This window comes from Pocillopora damicornis, chromosome 9 (assembly GCF_964200805.1).
Source record: "Pocillopora damicornis chromosome 9, jaPocDami1.2, whole genome shotgun sequence".
In the NCBI taxonomy this organism is placed as follows: Eukaryota; Metazoa; Cnidaria; class Anthozoa; order Scleractinia; family Pocilloporidae; genus Pocillopora; species Pocillopora damicornis.
In genome coordinates this window covers 14382147-14398339 of record NC_142678.1, presented here as the reverse complement: position 1 = coordinate 14398339, position 16193 = coordinate 14382147, and the positions used below count along the sequence as shown (strand labels likewise).

General features: G+C 38.3%; 2 protein-coding genes and 1 long non-coding RNA gene across 4 annotated transcripts; 2 read left to right on the top strand and 1 right to left on the bottom strand.

Annotated features, from left to right (window-relative positions):
• The first annotated feature begins 1505 nt into the window (after positions 1-1505).
• LOC113679391 (putative skeletal organic matrix protein 2) lies at positions 1506-7058 on the top strand. Of its 2 annotated transcripts, none has more exons than XM_027196342.2 (3): positions 1506-1833; positions 5076-5258; positions 6102-7058. In XM_027196342.2, the coding sequence occupies exons 1-3, from the start codon at positions 1731-1733 to the stop codon at positions 6347-6349; spliced, it is 534 nt and encodes a 177-aa protein (XP_027052143.2). In that variant the 5' UTR covers positions 1506-1730; the 3' UTR covers positions 6350-7058. The 2 variants fall into 2 exon arrangements, with proteins under 2 accessions (XP_027052143.2, XP_027052144.2); XM_027196343.2 differs by having other exon boundaries at positions 1584-1833; positions 5079-5258; positions 6102-6636.
• A 3364-nt stretch (positions 7059-10422) lies between these two features.
• LOC149040321 (uncharacterized) lies at positions 10423-11350 on the bottom strand. Its single transcript, XR_016179692.1, has 2 exons — positions 11205-11350; positions 10423-10876 (listed from the first exon to the last, which is right to left on the bottom strand). It is a non-coding gene; the product is annotated as an uncharacterized LOC149040321 (long non-coding RNA).
• A 1437-nt stretch (positions 11351-12787) lies between these two features.
• Positions 12788-15858, top strand: LOC113679420 (uncharacterized). The gene is made up of 3 exons (XM_027196377.2): positions 12788-12942; positions 14261-14623; positions 14934-15858. Exons 1-3 carry the CDS (start codon positions 12925-12927, stop codon positions 15297-15299), a joined length of 747 nt encoding a protein of 248 aa, XP_027052178.2. The 5' UTR covers positions 12788-12924; the 3' UTR covers positions 15300-15858.
• Positions 15859-16193: the final 335 nt, after the last annotated feature.

Sequence of the window (16193 nt, the reverse complement as noted above, 5' to 3'; positions counted from 1 at the left end):
TTTATCATGCGTGTGCCTGTTAAGTCGACTCGTGCCAGTGCTAAATGATCTTCACGGGTAAGCATGAATCATCCAACAGTTGCCTCACGTTTCTCTATGTGTATACAGTAGATCATTAAATTTATCTACCTTCCTTTGGTCAATGATCTTTTCAGACGACAAAGATCATGGAATTTCCGGTCTTAGCATAGTATTCACAGGCGTTATCGCAGTTTTCACGTTTACACCTTTACTATAAAAACATTGTCGGTACAATCGTACAAAGCAATCGTTTTTCTTCTCAGATACACAGTTTTCCACTCTTAGATACAGTCAACTCGCGCCTAAAGTTGAATGTGATGTCGCGCATTTCACTTCGTGAATTGACGATTGAAACAGCACAGCTTCAGTGCGGAATCATTTTTTTAAATAACAAGTTTGCATTTTAGGGCTTAACATTTGGCGCAATTTTCCTTCCACATAGCCAATGCATTGATTCATTAAATCCACACAAGTGCAAAATACAGAATTACCTTCCTCGAAAATTACGGATTTCTAATTCACTAATTACAAATTTCCTTCGCCGATTTGAGTTAATCTCACAAATTACATTTTTTTCATTCCGTTTGGTGTCATAGATTACAGTAAGCCCCTCAGAGACAATAACAAAGCGACTTCTATGTTTCAAAATGACTTAAAAAAACATGAAATCTCTTTCCAATTTCTGCAACAGTCAAAGTTAATTAGGGTCTGCTAACTGCAGACTAAATCAAAGAATTATGCAGAAAAAGGAAAAAACCGAGCTGTACAAAAAATTAAAGAAACGCTACGACCCAACGCAAAAATTTTGACATACAAATAGTCGGTCGAAAAACTGCTCAAAATAATTTGTATGATCCAATAAAAACTCCACCAATCAGTAGCCTTTACTAATACATCAACCTCCCATCCTGCATCCCTCCTTGCGTACTGATAGTTCGTCCTCGACCCCTCCCTCGTTAACAACAGTCTGCCTATCAGCCTTCCCTGAGTTCTGATAGACTGCATCCCACCCCTCCCCAAGTTCTAATGGTCTGCCTCCCCCCGATGAAATGGTCCCAAAAAATGGTCCAAAAAATGGTCCAAAAATTGGTCCAAAAAAAGGTCCAAAAAATAGTCCAAAATATAGTCCAATGGTCCTGTCTATATTTTACCCTATGCGAAGAAAAAGAGAGGCCTTAGAAAGAGGTTTTAGTCAAAGTAATAAGTCGTAATGTCCATCATTATAAGGGCGTCATGAACTGAGGGGATGGGTATCGTATGAAATAACCAGTTATAACAGGAGTATTTTTTTACGATAAAGGTGAAAGATGACGACTAAAGATGAAGCGAGAAAAATAAATGAAAGGATGAAGTTTTTCAGCGTGCTTTTTTATTTTTTTGTGCTCTTTTCTAACAAACTATTTCCCTCTCAAGCTGCGTCTGACAATGTATTTTTCTTCATATCGAATATCATTGACAGTCACTGTCTAATTAGATAGAGTCTTGGCTCTGATCTATGAAGACGCTTGATCAATCAAAACCAACAGCTTCTAGTTCCCATGCACTAGCAAGCGTGGCCATTTTGCCGACGATTGGTCGATAATCCTGTCGCTGTTGACACTGTTCTTATCTCAAATCGGATAAAACTAAAAAATCCGGCGGTCAGCAAATGCCTGGCCACAGCCTTTTGAGTCACGCTAGCTCGCAGCAGTGATGAAGCAACGATACAGATGATCCACAACCTTCGCGGAGCGCCTCTAAACACGATTTATACAATGAAATCGGTATTCCTTATCGCTTCCCTTCTTCTGATCAATGCTTCTGTTTTGTCAGGTAAGCGATACCAACGCGGAAAGTGATTCTATAAACAAAAGTTGACTTGAAGGAAATCCCTTTATTGCAGATTGCGGTCTGCGAACTCTTATTTATGTCGTGGAAGCCATTAAGGCCTTCACCCATTTTCAACACGATAATTTTCTAAGGTTCACATCTCCGTGTTAATCTTCTCACCAGCTTTTCCTAGAATGTGTTCAAAACCCCAGCATAGTAAGGTCTTAAATGGGGCGTAAAATAGTTCTTATTTTTCTCTGTAATTAGATTTGCGCTTTGTAAGCGTGAGAGAAGACAATATTCCCTGTTAAATAACATTTGCGATTATCTGTGAAAAAGAAAACGTTTATCTTTTCAATTAGCGCATAGACCTCATTTAACCTTCATTGCGCACATTTCAGTTAACTGATGCGTCATGCTGATCGCTAAAAGCTTTTTGACAAAAGAATATTTTACCTTTGTTTCTGCCACTGATATTTCAGAGAAAGCCGACGTCTGTGAGGTTATGCCTGACATTTAAGTGGCAGCTGTGTCTCTTATGTCTACCTTTTACTTGATATGGCTCTTTACATTTCAGCATTTCTTGTTTTAATTTCTCAACATATATGCTCTTTTCTGATAAGTAGTAAGTCGCCGCAAAATTTTCGTTCATAGTTGGAATTTTTTTAAGGCTTTTTGCCGCCAAGATTCTTATTTATTTTGTATTAGCGAAAAGCGCTTTACTGTAATGACATTTTCGGCAAATCAGCATTGAATCCGTCAGGCAAGAGTTCAAATATTTTTACAATACCTAGACTAAAGTTTATTAGCGGCTTATAATTTTTATACTTCCGGTGTCTTGCGCGAGGCTGAGGTTAAATAATATGGAATGAAAAATAAACATCACTTCCCGGCTTTTTTTCGGCGAGTTTTTCACTAAGCATTCTGTCTGTGGCAAATTGACGAAATTGCATGCGTGACACACGTTTGAATTATGAGAGCTGCAAATGATAGTTTTAAAAACATTTTGTTGAAAAGCGAGGGTAAAATCGACTTACACTTAAGAAGGAAAAAGGAAAAGATAATAATGGGAGAGAATCGGCGACCTTTTGGTCTAAATCCATGATCCAATTAAACTCCGCAAAAACCATAACCTCTCTTAATGTATCAAGATCTGTACGCCGGTGTTGCGAAGGAATTTATCTAAGAGGAAACTAAAAAGATGCTTTGATGCGATCCTATACTCACTAAACCTTTTCGGCACGTCATATGATATTCAAATTATCTTCTCTGGAGACTCGAATAAATTCCATCTGCTTCATGATAACAAATCAACCACATACTTCAAGAGGCATCTCATTTCTTTAATTTGTCGGGATCCGTCATCCATGTGGTATGAGAAATCGCGACCCCTCATCGCACATTTCTACCGTTTTCCTCATTCAAGTTCTGTCTAGCATTTGTTTCAGTTCACAGTTAGAATCTCTTTTGATAAGTCCATCTTTCATGGTTCGGACAAATTTCCTACTCCACCTATTATCCTGGAAAAGATCTGGATCAGATGACCTAGTTGAATTTTCACAAGTGAGTGCCGAGTGTACATTTAACCTTCTCCTCTCGCGCGCAATTAATTACCACGTAATCAAATCCTGTCAAAGTAAACCAAAAAATGCCTTGATATTGGTTGGGATGCACTTAATCAAATTCTCTTTTCTGTATTTCTCTGAAAAAATTTTAAAATAGATTAAAATGGAAAAAAAAAATCTCGGAGAGTTTCTTATACCCCATTCACACCAACAAAACATGTTTAGATAAACCAGATTAAACTATCCAAAAATCAACAACAACAACCCGGCTGAAAAATTGTATTGATTTTCCAGAGACTTTAAGTAATCTCAAACTTGCATTTTCAAAGAGCTAAATTGGAAGTTGATAAACATTATTTTAAACAGCTTCTAAAAAGACTAAAGTTTTCAACCGTGTTTTTTTAAAAAAAAAGCTCTGACATGTCTAAAACATGTTTAAGCTTTGTTGTGAATGGAGTATTTTTTAAAAAACTCTTTGATGATCCCTAAACTGAACGAATTTTGAACGAATGTTTCGTTTGTACGTGTCGAAGTCATCTCGTCATCAAGGACCATACAAGGCCTATTTATTGTCATAAAACCAACAATGTCTTTTCCTTAGCAGATATGGCCTCCTCAAATTGGTTTAATCAATCATAAAAACTTGAATGCATAGTGGCCATTGTATACTTAGGGAGAAGTTTGCTCCGAAGGCCATGAAAATTTCATGTTCCTCTCTCGAAAGTAAGTATGCTATAAGGACACTGACTAAGTTTTTTTTATTCCAAAGAGTAACTGAATCTATCGAAAATTTTCTAAAAAATGGAAAAAATTCCAAAAAAATAACTTACGGAAGCCGCCATTTTGAATCATGCATAGAAGCCTGGCCTTTTACCTGTGACGTAACAAAATTTAAAGCATGCGGCCATGTCATGTTAGTTGTTTTTCGAAATGGCGGCTTTTATCGTCGAACCCCAAGATAATTTTAAAACAGTTTTCGATTGTGTAGGTTATACTTTGAAGTCAAATTCGAAATTAATTTTCAGGGCAATACAAACAGGACTGGGCACTACCTCAGACTCTCAAGATCTGATCGTTAATTCTCCACTATACGAGTTCTTTGGTTTCAGAGAGTTAACATAATTAGGTGCTATATCAAGATTTTTGAAGATGATGCTATCTTTTGTCTATTCTCAACATCTATTTTCTGCATTGTTAAGGTAACGAGAAGTTACATGCTGTCGATAACCTACGGGGGCTAAATTGTCGATCATTCAACTGAATAACGATTAAAAACGTTACCATTTCTATTCTTATCTTTGTACTTGCTTCATCAAACCATTCTTTAATTGAATAAAGGGGTAAGTTTCTAAAGAAACTGTGGTGCTGCGTCGGTGGGAGAGTATAGCAGGTAATTTAATGTTAACAACTGGGTTGAAAATGTAAATTAGCCACCGTAAAGGGTAGAAAAGCTGACGTTCAGAGCGAAGGGCTAACGCTCGAAACGTCAGCTTTTTTACCCTTTACGGTGGCTAATTTACGTTTTAAACCCAGTTGTTAACACTAAATTACCTGCCATTCTTTAATTGGATGCAATTGTCAAAATACAGCCAATGCCGATAAACTCTCAAAAAGGAGGTCCACACATGTAAAATTCCACAATTCCGTGGTTGATTTAATTATTTTTTGTTTCTCTTTTAGTAGCAGTTAACAAATGTTTCAACTGCGTCGAAAGCAACTGGAATAAGTGCGAAAAGAGTCAAACCAGAACACAGTGTACGACGTCTTTGTTGGGGAATACTCACTGTTACTCTGCTAATGGAAAATATGACAATGGCACAGCAGTTATGGATGTGGTGGCGAGGGGCTGTATCGACTGCTCAGGTAAATCATATTAAGAGATGAGCCCACATCACTCCCTGAGAGGAGCGGGGATTTCCAAGGAAAAGTTTACTCAGGAGGTATCGTTATTTTCAATCTAATCTTACGATGGACAACGATATCAGACTTTTTCATTTGCTTCACTGAAGAATTTTTTCAGGAGCCATCAGTATGTGGTAGTTTCCCCGTTGTTAATTATTATCACAATTATCATTATTATTACGATAATTATAATTATCATTATCGTTGTCATCATCGTTATTATTATCATTGCTATTACTGTCATCATAATTTTTTTCATTAACAAATCAGCATATCAAGAACTATATCGATGATAATTTAACGTACCGTATTGGCTAGAGTCACCATTGGCAATTAGGGCGTGGTTAGCTAGGGTTTTGTTGCACTTCAATAGGAAACCTCATTTTCCTTTCAATCGCACATACTACCAAATATCACGGCCTTTTGTCACTGTTGTTTACTTTCTGTACCTTCTGAGGACTGAAACCTATGATGATTTGCACCGATGTATCGCGGAGAATTATGGAAAATATATGGAAAGGTCAAATCTGCGGATGAGACTGATTCACACAGCAGCCAGAGCTTATCAGCTAATTGCTCCCGCTCATGGACGGGATTTTAGTTTATATTTGGTTTCCCTGAAAATTCTCTGCACCTTAATCATGCCCCCTCCTGTAAAGATGCTTTGAGGGTAACAAGATGACAGTATCCAAGGTAACCTAGGAGAGGCTAGAACCCACACCTCTCGATGCGAAGTCGAGCTCGCTGACCTTTCCGTGCGTACGTGACCCTATATTGTATTTATTTATCCTTTTTGTCCCGTAGACTCAAAAAAGGCTTGCGAGAAGTTAGAAATGATGATGAAATTTACCAGTTACAAGTTGCTGAGTTGTAATATTGTTTGCTGTTCAGAAGAAAAGTGTAACACGATGATGCCAGAACCTACAACTACCGCGGCGTTTGAAAGGGAAAGTCACTTGTCTCCTGTACCACTGTTTTCCGCAGCTTCCATGATGATTGAGAACGTTTTTCCTTTTGTCAAACTTGCGTTCTTAATACACATTCTGATCTAATAACCGGGAATTTCTTATCCGCTGTGGAGAGTCAAACTTTTTCACATTTTTAGCAAGATGCTAAAGATGGAAGTGTATTCCCGAACACACTTGAGGACACGAGATACGTATAGTGTCTTGGCAAAAATATTTTATGAAATTTGTTTGCTATTGCTGTTTGGCGGAGGCAAAACGATAGCGACAAAAACAACATCAGCAATCTTTATTTGTAATATTCTTGCCTAAAATTTAGAGTTCTGACTGTGTGGGATAACCATAAAGGTTAACAGAGTCTGGTAGCCCAAAAAGTATTCAGATTTTGAATATCGCGTCGTGTGTAAGAATTTGGGATCAATATCAGTATCTGGGCAACTGCCCACCTACCCCTCCCCTAACTCAACAACAGTCAATTGACAACAAGTTAAGGTTAATGTTGGGTTAGGGGAGGGGAAGGTGGGCAGTTGCCTAGATACTGATATTGATTCAGAATTTGTATTATATCGTTAATAATTAAGGTAGTAAGAATATCAGTGGGTTGGTCACACCACATCTTGACGTCATCTGTGACCCATTACTGAACTGACGCATGGGAAAATGGCATGTATAATTTCGTGCGTGCAAGGTAGCTATGGATTATGAACCCAGATTATGAAAAGGGCTGATTTGTGATGCCCTGATATTTTCAGTGGAAGGAAGAAATCAAATAATAAGAGATACAGTTGCTCCTTAATCCCCTGAGCGTTTAGAAAGATACAATTATCCTCTCTAGCTTAAAGAATATGCACCTCGCTTCCCGACAGCGGACAATCACTCACTGACATTCAACCCCGACATAAGGAGCTTGTCGGTAACAGCGACGGAGCCAGGATCTTTTAAGTGAAAAGGGTGGGGGGGGGGTCACACTTTGTTAAACAAAGGGTTCTCACCACATTGCCATATTGACCTCCATGCTTGAAAAAATTGGCTTAAAAAAGGAAGGGGGAGGGGTTCACAGGCACCCACCAATATGAAAAATTACGATGCGACAAACTGCTGCAATTTGGATGTTGTCTTTATGATTTCACAAAAAGTCTTCGTGAAACTTATTTCATGACAACATGCGTTACCGTGTATGCCTAACCCCAACTTTAAAATGACGACTTTGAATTATCCATTTTTCCAACCAAGCGGTACAAAATTCTATCCATCTATCTCGATTTATAGATAGTTGAAATAAGGTATGCAAAAGGTTCATTTGTAAACTGAATTTATCATCAGCGTCATTACGAACATCATCGTCATCATCTTCATCTTCAACATCATGATCATCGAGTGAAAGACAAAACCCTGCGGACAGCAGAGGGTATGCATGTTAGGTGAACAATATAAACCACACAACGAGAATATCGACGCATGTCAAACGATTTTCTAAGATGAAAACATTCTATAATCCACCCATTCATTTCTATGCGATTTTTGAGCTTACTTTATGTCAAATGGCACGAAATCACAAGACGGTTATTACGCGGTAACCCCTGTTTGCGTCGACATTTGTCCTCCGATTATTTCTGACGATAGGAAACAAGGCGAGCGGAGAAAAGCCAGCTATAGAGTTTGACATTTCAACTTTATTATTGTGCATGGAAGGAAAGAAATCATTTCTTAGAGTCCAGTGATAGTGACATAAATTGAGCTGGTCGCAAGAGCTGTTCCGGAAAGTACAAAAATGTAAAAAAAAGAGAAAAATCTTGTCAACATCTTTAAAGGTTTGAAGAGAGTAAAGAGTGAACTTTCAGTTCCACGCAAACATAAACTGTGCCATTTTATAGAACACAGAATTAATACTCAGTGCTTACTAACTTTGAAATAAATCAACCCACTAGGGGTAACTTAAGCATGGAGGAAAAAGAAAAAAATTAATTATATACTTGAAAGCATGGACCAAGCAGAACTGACGACCATTTTGAAACCTCACAAATGAACAATGAACAACAAAATACTTGATGCTGTTGTTTCATAATGAGTACGATATTGAGGATTCCCCTATGTCTCGTCTGCCTGCGATGGATAGTAGCGGAAAATTTGTCTAATAAATGGTAAAGAGATAACCGTCTATTGACCTTTGTTGGGGCATTTTTGCATCATAACTGTGTCATTGATCCTAGGTCTTTGTTTGATATTGAGCCTTCGAGGTTATCTCAGACCTTTGAAAGTAAACTTAAAATAAAGCAAACAAGCGAAAAAGGGGTCACTTAAAGAATGAAAAAGGTTCGAGAAATCTGGAACCAACGGTAATTCATGACGTGACTGACGAAAACAGTTGCGGTTTCGCGGATCTTGGGACAGGTGTCAAGACCTCAAGTGATAAATAAATATAGATCATCTATTGCAACATCAACCCTTGCGATTTAGTTCCTTATCTTGAATTGTAGCTCCGATCTCGCTTTTAAAGTCAACATCTCACAGTGTGGATGGAGATCTCGCGTGAAAACTTGAGATAATAGGGTTGAACTCGAGAAGGTTGCTGGTTAGGAAAATCGTGCAACTTTCTAAACAGAGACTAACGAAGTAATTGATATATAGTGGAAGAGAAAGTGGCTCCTTGTAAAGTTCTTTTATTCTTCATGACAACAATTTTTTATCTAGTAGTCGTCCCTTCTGGAAACAGCTTGCATGCAGTTTCTTAACTTTTCAAGATATGAGCATGAGTCATTTTCATGATGATTATGTAACCCCATAACCTGACCTTATTTCAAATTGCTAACAATGAAAACACGCGAGGGTACATGTGAGTTGGAAAAAATCAAAAACAGAACCATGAAGCCACATTATTCAATCGTAGTTATCCCAATTCGTGGTCGGTAACACAGTCCAAACATCACTTTTGATTTATTTGATAGCTTCAATGTACAGCAATCAGTGTTTCTAGGCTTCAGCAAGCTATACCCTCTGTGGGGCAACCTTGGACAAACCTGTTTTGAATCGACATTTATTATAGTTACCTTAATCAGCAGCTACGAAGGAAACTTGAACTAGTATGGATCGAGTTATATTTATTTACAATGAAAGCTTTGATGTCACTCCCAATGCTGTCCTAGCTGTTATGAATATCATTATCACTTTCAAACGGAGGCTGTCATAGCATGAGTAACATGGTTCTAGAGACTGAATAGAACTTTAATCTTATTAAAGCAGGCCGGGAGACTACATTTATAAATAGTTTTTGTAGCAAGCTCGTAAAAAGTCGAAATATATCAAGCATTCACCGATGATTTACTCTAAAAATCTGTAAACGCTTTGACGTATAACAGAGTCAGAATCCGCCGGATAAAACTAACTCAACCGCAATGCATCCATCACCTACCTACCTAGAAGTCGCTTTCAAATCGAACACTTCGAATTTATACTGGAAAATACAGATTCAGTTTAAAGTGTTGAGGTTTGCGGCTCGTAAGGTCCATTTTGTTTGGCACACTGTATATGCAATGCAACAAAAGATCGAGGATATTAAATGCAGTCCAAGGGTCATGTCATGGTCGATGGAGACAGTCAAATAACAAATTTTGTTATTGACTTTTTGTACGAGAACGATATTCTTGAAGATCAACGTCAATGTTCCCTTAGTCCGTTGTTACATTATCTGAAATTCTAGAGGATTTAGAAGATAAACCAGAAAAGAATATGAAAGCGACTGCTTTGTTAGATGCTCTGTTCATTTGTTCAGCTCCCTTTGAAATTCAAAATCCTTGACAGTGCATACCAGCCGATCTGGGGGATGTCGGCGTATCTGAAAGTTGTTTGTTTGGAATTACTATAATAATTGTTACTGTAGGAACCTTTTCCATGGGTGACTATACTATTTTTGTCGGGCAAGGTCAAGTTCAAAACATTTTTCTTGAGCTGTGCATTAGCCAACTCTCTGTTTCAATTAAGCTCCATGTAGAGAAATTTTATGTGATTCTTGTTAATCAAATGCTTCGTGTTCATGAGTGCTCGCTATTGAAAGTTTTTACTCATTGACAGTGCATACCAGAAGATTGACCTAGGTGGTGTTTGCCTATTTGAAAATTTTTTATTATGTAACCTTCGTCACAACTTCTTTTGTTAGATTAAAAGAGGAAAATTAGCTTTGCCTTGGAGTAAAGCCACCTCTACGGCACTGATTGGTCGCACAATTTCGAGTAAAAGTTAGTTTTTGCAGCTGTCCTCGAGCTAAATCTGTGGTTCACTTCAGCTCCACTTCAGGCCTTGTTGAGAAGCCGCCAAACTCATCCGTTACTCCGGAAACGTTGCACCGATTCAGACTCTAGAACATGTATGATACATCAATCATGATGCCAAATCTCTGTACTGATGACAACTGATGCATTATCCGATAGACAAATAAGCAGTGACCCTTTGACTTAATAACAATATTGGCGGATATCACGAAATAGCCAGCTGTGGTCCGTGATGTGAACTATAATGCCAAGTTGTCAAACTACAATTGAAGAACCTTCTTTGGTCTTCCAATATTGCTCAATGTTATCCATGGTCAATGATGCAAAGTTATATCACCAAGTTGTCCAACTGACAAGTAAGAAGAGAAACGTAACACGTCAGCAAAAAGAAAATTAACTGAACTTAATCAAATTTAACTTAAGTTACGCTTGGGTGAAGACTTTCAACTATTTGGTTTTTTCAGTACACAAGTGAGCATGGAATTGGTGAATATGTTGTTCGTGACTTCTTGTATTGTTTTGAAAAGTAATTTCTGACATATGCAACACCAGTATTCTGGGATACCTAAGACTTTCAAAACAACTTCACGGGATCTGGAGTCTTAAAAAAGACTGAAATTAGCGGGTTTACATGAATGAAAGATATTGCTTTTGGAACATGTCGTTGAATGACTCACCAACAAAGCGAAAGCCATAAAAACTTAATCAAACTTGAGTCAGGGAGTAGGCAGTCGTCATCATGTGTTCAAAACAGGCCTGCGACGTGACGTAACTTGACACATTCGCAAGGGTGACAAGCATATACTTTTAACACACAAATAACACAAGGTAAGCTTCTAAACGACAAAAAATGTCATAGTTGTGGTTCAGCTTTTCTGGATAGTGTGAAACCGCTGACTGATATCTTTTCATTATCTTTTGATATCTTTTTGTTATCTTTCCACGTGAAAATGTATTGATTGTAAAGGAAAATTCCTGTTTAATCATTCCTGGGTTGAATCAGCCTTCATCAAAACGAACAAATCCTATATCAGATGGAGCCACTAAGGTAAATCATCATCAAGTTTTCATAACAGGCTTGAGACGTTACGTAACCCGACACATTTGCCGCTAGGGTAACAAGAATATACGTTTAACACAAAAATAACACAAGGTGTTTCCTGCTGACATAATCTAGCTTTTGTTTTTGCCTTGTCTCACTTCATGCATCACCAGTCAGATTTCCTGTCGTCAATTGCAGAAGCTTTTAAAAAGTTGATCCGTAGCTTGTCGTGTTGGTCATGTTCAAGCCACATGCAACATCTTCTCCAGGATGCATCATTACACGTGTTTCGTGGTGAGCAGTACTTGCCTAAGGGAGTTTATATTGAAGTGATTGCGCCAAAAAGGACAACAACAAAAAAAGAAGACCTAGGGTAATTGAGATATTTGACTCTGTGGGACTGAGTAGGCAAAGAATTTGAATTTGTGACCACATGACCGCCGATGCTTGTCTACGAATAGCTACAGTTTTGAACCTTTCACAAAAATTAAACGTCCACTGAGAGCTTTATTAGCATTATATCAATTATTGATGTTCAATTTCGTGGTTTCTAACATTAACATTATCGCGGGACAATTGTACACTGTTTCTTTGATTTCTAAATACCACATATAGAAACACCTTTTGAGATACTTTGTCTCTTACGCGGTTATGTAATTATCTTCGAATTTAAAATCTTCGCGACTAACAAATTTCGCGCATTTCGCGATTACGGAATAAAAAAATGATGCGAAAATCAGTAATGCGAGGTCAAGTGATGCGGAAAAGGCAGATTCTTTCCCGTGCAGTTCAAAGGTGTATCAAAATGTCTTACCCAAACTTACATTAAGTCCTAGCTCGTAACGGCAAAGCTGAATCCAGTTTTAGGTAATGACTGGATTTGAACACTTGTTAAAACTGGTGCAGGTACAGCGAAAAGTTCTCACTGAATTGGGTCGATGGGCTGGTGGTGCCTTATATGATGGTCAAATATATGTCTATTCTTGTGATAAGTCAATCTTTTAATTTGTCAATAAAAGAGTTTTAAATAACCAAGATTTGGACGGTCCTCGTATTGATACGAATAATCAGAAATTTTGATGACAAAATTGCAGGCGTTATAAAAACATTGGTAAGGCATTATCACGTTTTTTTAACTGAATGATGCATTGCGCCTTGTGTGGGAAAACCTGTTTGATCGAGAATAACCTGTTTTGATGCGTCAATCATCCATTGTTATTTGCCTTGCTTTTGCTTTTGAATTGATGCACCCAGCCCCAGCATAATCAGTTGAGCAAGTCAGTAACAGTGTGAACTACTACAGCTTACGAGTCTTTGAATTCTTTTTTACAAGAAAGTCTTCCTGCGAGCTCTACATGGCTTCATCTAAGCTAGTAAGTGAATCAGTCCTGAGGTCAACCAAGGGGTTTGATTAAATACTGTCTCAGATTTATTTTTGTTGAGGAGCTAGAGCTGTTTGTAGTATTGATGTTCAATCTGTGTGACACTCCCTAAATACTATCTTTTCTACTTAAAATATTGCATTTTTTAAAACCCTTTTATCCTGAGGAAATATTATCAGTCGCTTCTGATGCTAAGTATCCTAAAAGAGAGTAACGAATCACGATGTTATTATTACTATTTTCGTCCATTGCATCGTTCTTGTAGGGTAGAAAAAAAGTAGTAACTGATCACAATGAGAATGAGCTCTTTGGACGACTAACAAAGCAAAAAAAAAGCTAAGTTTATGAAAGCAATGTTTTTTTTCCTCGTTAATGAATCAAATTTTATCTCAACTGGTGGAGTGCAAAATGAGGAAAACCTAAACATTCCGTTCCCTCGCAGGGCCTCAAGAAACAGTAGATTGAAATGTCGTGCTTGCTCTTGACTGTATTAAAAGTATTAGAAGTAGAATGTAAGATATGCCCCAGGTTAAGATGATGATAAAGTCGTTCAACTTGTAGCCATAGAACGTTGCAAGCCCACAGTTCTATCTGGCAAGACGTTGTCTTTATAACAATAAACTGTATCTTGATGTGTCGCCAGTTTCGTCTTTCGTCTTGCTCAGTCATCCGCCAAAAACTAATCATTGTTATGTAATCGATCGCTCTTACATAATACAGAAACAACGTATTTATAAGATGAAATTACTATAGTTGATCGTTTTAGTTTTTCATTTTAATGAATAAACTGACTGTTGAAAAAACTGAGCCTAATCAGTTAAACTCAGAACTTTCTATTTCGAGCGATTAAAGTAGTATTTGAGCAACACAGTCCGCGTTAAAATTTTAGCTGTAGCGGTAGGCTGATCGATAAGTCAAAGCAAAATCTGTACAGCCTTGTGGACATGAATATACTTGAGCGAATTTGGAAATACGAAAAAACACCCGTTTACCTATGCAGTGACTTAAAAGTGAGATACCAAAGAAATGATGAAATCGTTGAGGACTCAGGAAATAAATGAGGAGATGCACGCAACCTCAAAACTCTCTCTTTCTGGCCACAAACGCAGTTCTCGGTCGCTTTGTAAGCATGATTTTGTAAGAGCTTTGGGTCAATCGTTTTCTCGCTAACCTCACAACTATATTGGTCTAACAGCTGCGACCTGCTAAATGTATGGCGGAAAATGGTAAATGTTTTGGATTCCGGCCGTCACAAATAAGGAATCGCCTCGTTGAGCCTTAGATTTCCGTTTTTGTTTAAACCTTTTAGAAGTCAGACGTCACCGTGGATTACATATCGAAGCACTGCCCAGCATTTTTCGGTGGTGGCTGCCCATATGCCAAGCTTGCCCAAGAAAAGAAAGGCGTCTGTGTCAAATGTCCTCCTTTCAACAATGGCTGCCCCTTCAAACAATGCAAGACCGTGGGTGAGCTTCAAGACATGATGGGTCAGATGCGTGACCAGTCCAAAGGTGAAGCTCAATGGATCGAGTTTTTGAAGGACGTCGTCTTTCTTAGTAAGGAAAAACACGTGGAGCACGGAACTGTCTCCCCTCAAAGCTTCTTCAAGGGTGGCTGTCCCTTTGCCAAAGACAATGCAGGAAAGGAGATTTTGAAACCTGCATACACTGTGGTAAGTAATTTCGGTTTCGGAATGAAAATATAAAATGGAAACCATCGATAAAAAGAGCTTTCTAACGTACAACTAAGGTGCGGGAATTTCTTTTCGTTCCCTAGTTTTTTTTAACAATGTCAAACAATTGTCACTGTTTAGTGTTTTTCCCACTTTCAGAGCAAATCTCGAAACATGAATCATTCTAAAGAATCTATTACCTAAAGTGAAGAAAAAAGTGATAGCTCACGGCGGATTTATTTGAGCTGTTGTGTACCGGTTCCTAGTGAATATTCTCGTTTCTAGTTTAACTTTACACTTAAACCCGCAGTATCCATATTCTTTGACGGTTGAGGAGATCCTCAAGAAGTGCCCAATTTTTGGCAAAGGTGTGTGCCCTTATAAAGCTCTTGCTGATGAAATGAAAGGAATCGCCGGAAACTGCCCTGGTTTCAAACACGGATGTCCATTCAAGAACCTGAAAACTATGGGTGAGTACGTGGGCAAACTGGCCGAAATGCGAGATAAGACAGCCACTCCTAGGGGTCGAGCTGCATTCGAGAAGCTGATGAAGAGGGTTCATGAGATCTCCAAGGAGGCTGAGAAGAAGGCTGGACCTTGGCCATTCCCTCCAGATACCTGCCCAATCTTTGCCCGTGATGCCCATGGAAAGCGCATCATGCCAAAATACAATTAGGCTTCCTCAGAGTGGAAGGAGAAGGATCTGACTGAGTCAACTAGCGTATATGTAGATTTTTTGCAGAAATGACTTTTAGTTCCATTTTGGTGTCTTGTTTAAGAGTTTCCTCTCGATATTTTAACTTTTTTACATGTTGGGATCTTTAGTGGTTGGGCAAGAAGCCTCGGTATATGATGAGATGATGAGATAGGTATGAAATTATCTATGGAGAGCTCCCGCTCATTTAGCCGGGCTGTAATGACCCTATTCCTTAGAGTAGTGTGTGTAGAACTGCCTGAGCAAGTGATGCTACTTTGTAGTATTTTGCTATATGTGCTCCTTGCTACTGATGTTTCGGTGTTGGGCTTTTTCCGGAGAGGGTTTTTAATTATTTGGCCATAAATAACTCCCCTCCCTGTTTTCAAAGTGTTTATCCTATGACGAGATTAACGTAAGGACTTTCAGGTCATTCTTTGGTCATAATTGCATCCGATCATGTGCTCAAGCGCAGCTTCAACGCTGTAACATTATTCAACCTTTTCGTAAAAGAATAAAAATAAAGCTCTTATCTTCGGGGTTTCACGTTTAGTTTGCTGTGATTTAAAAGCGACAGCTTATTTCTGCATGGGGTTCTTAAAGGAAACGTAACGTGTAATTATGTCAGTATGTTTTTATGTGAGGACGGCCACTCGCTATGTAAACTGCAATCAAGTTTGCATATGTCATTGAATCATGTCCTTAATCTAAAGGTTACTGTCAACAAAATAGGGTGCCTTCCGGAAAAATCGTCCTATGTGCGCCACTTTTAAAGAAACCATTAAACCAACACCGCCAAGTTCAATTGATCAATTTTTATTCACACAAACATTAACTTGTACTTTGCAATATTATCTGCAGACTTTCAAATTGTGA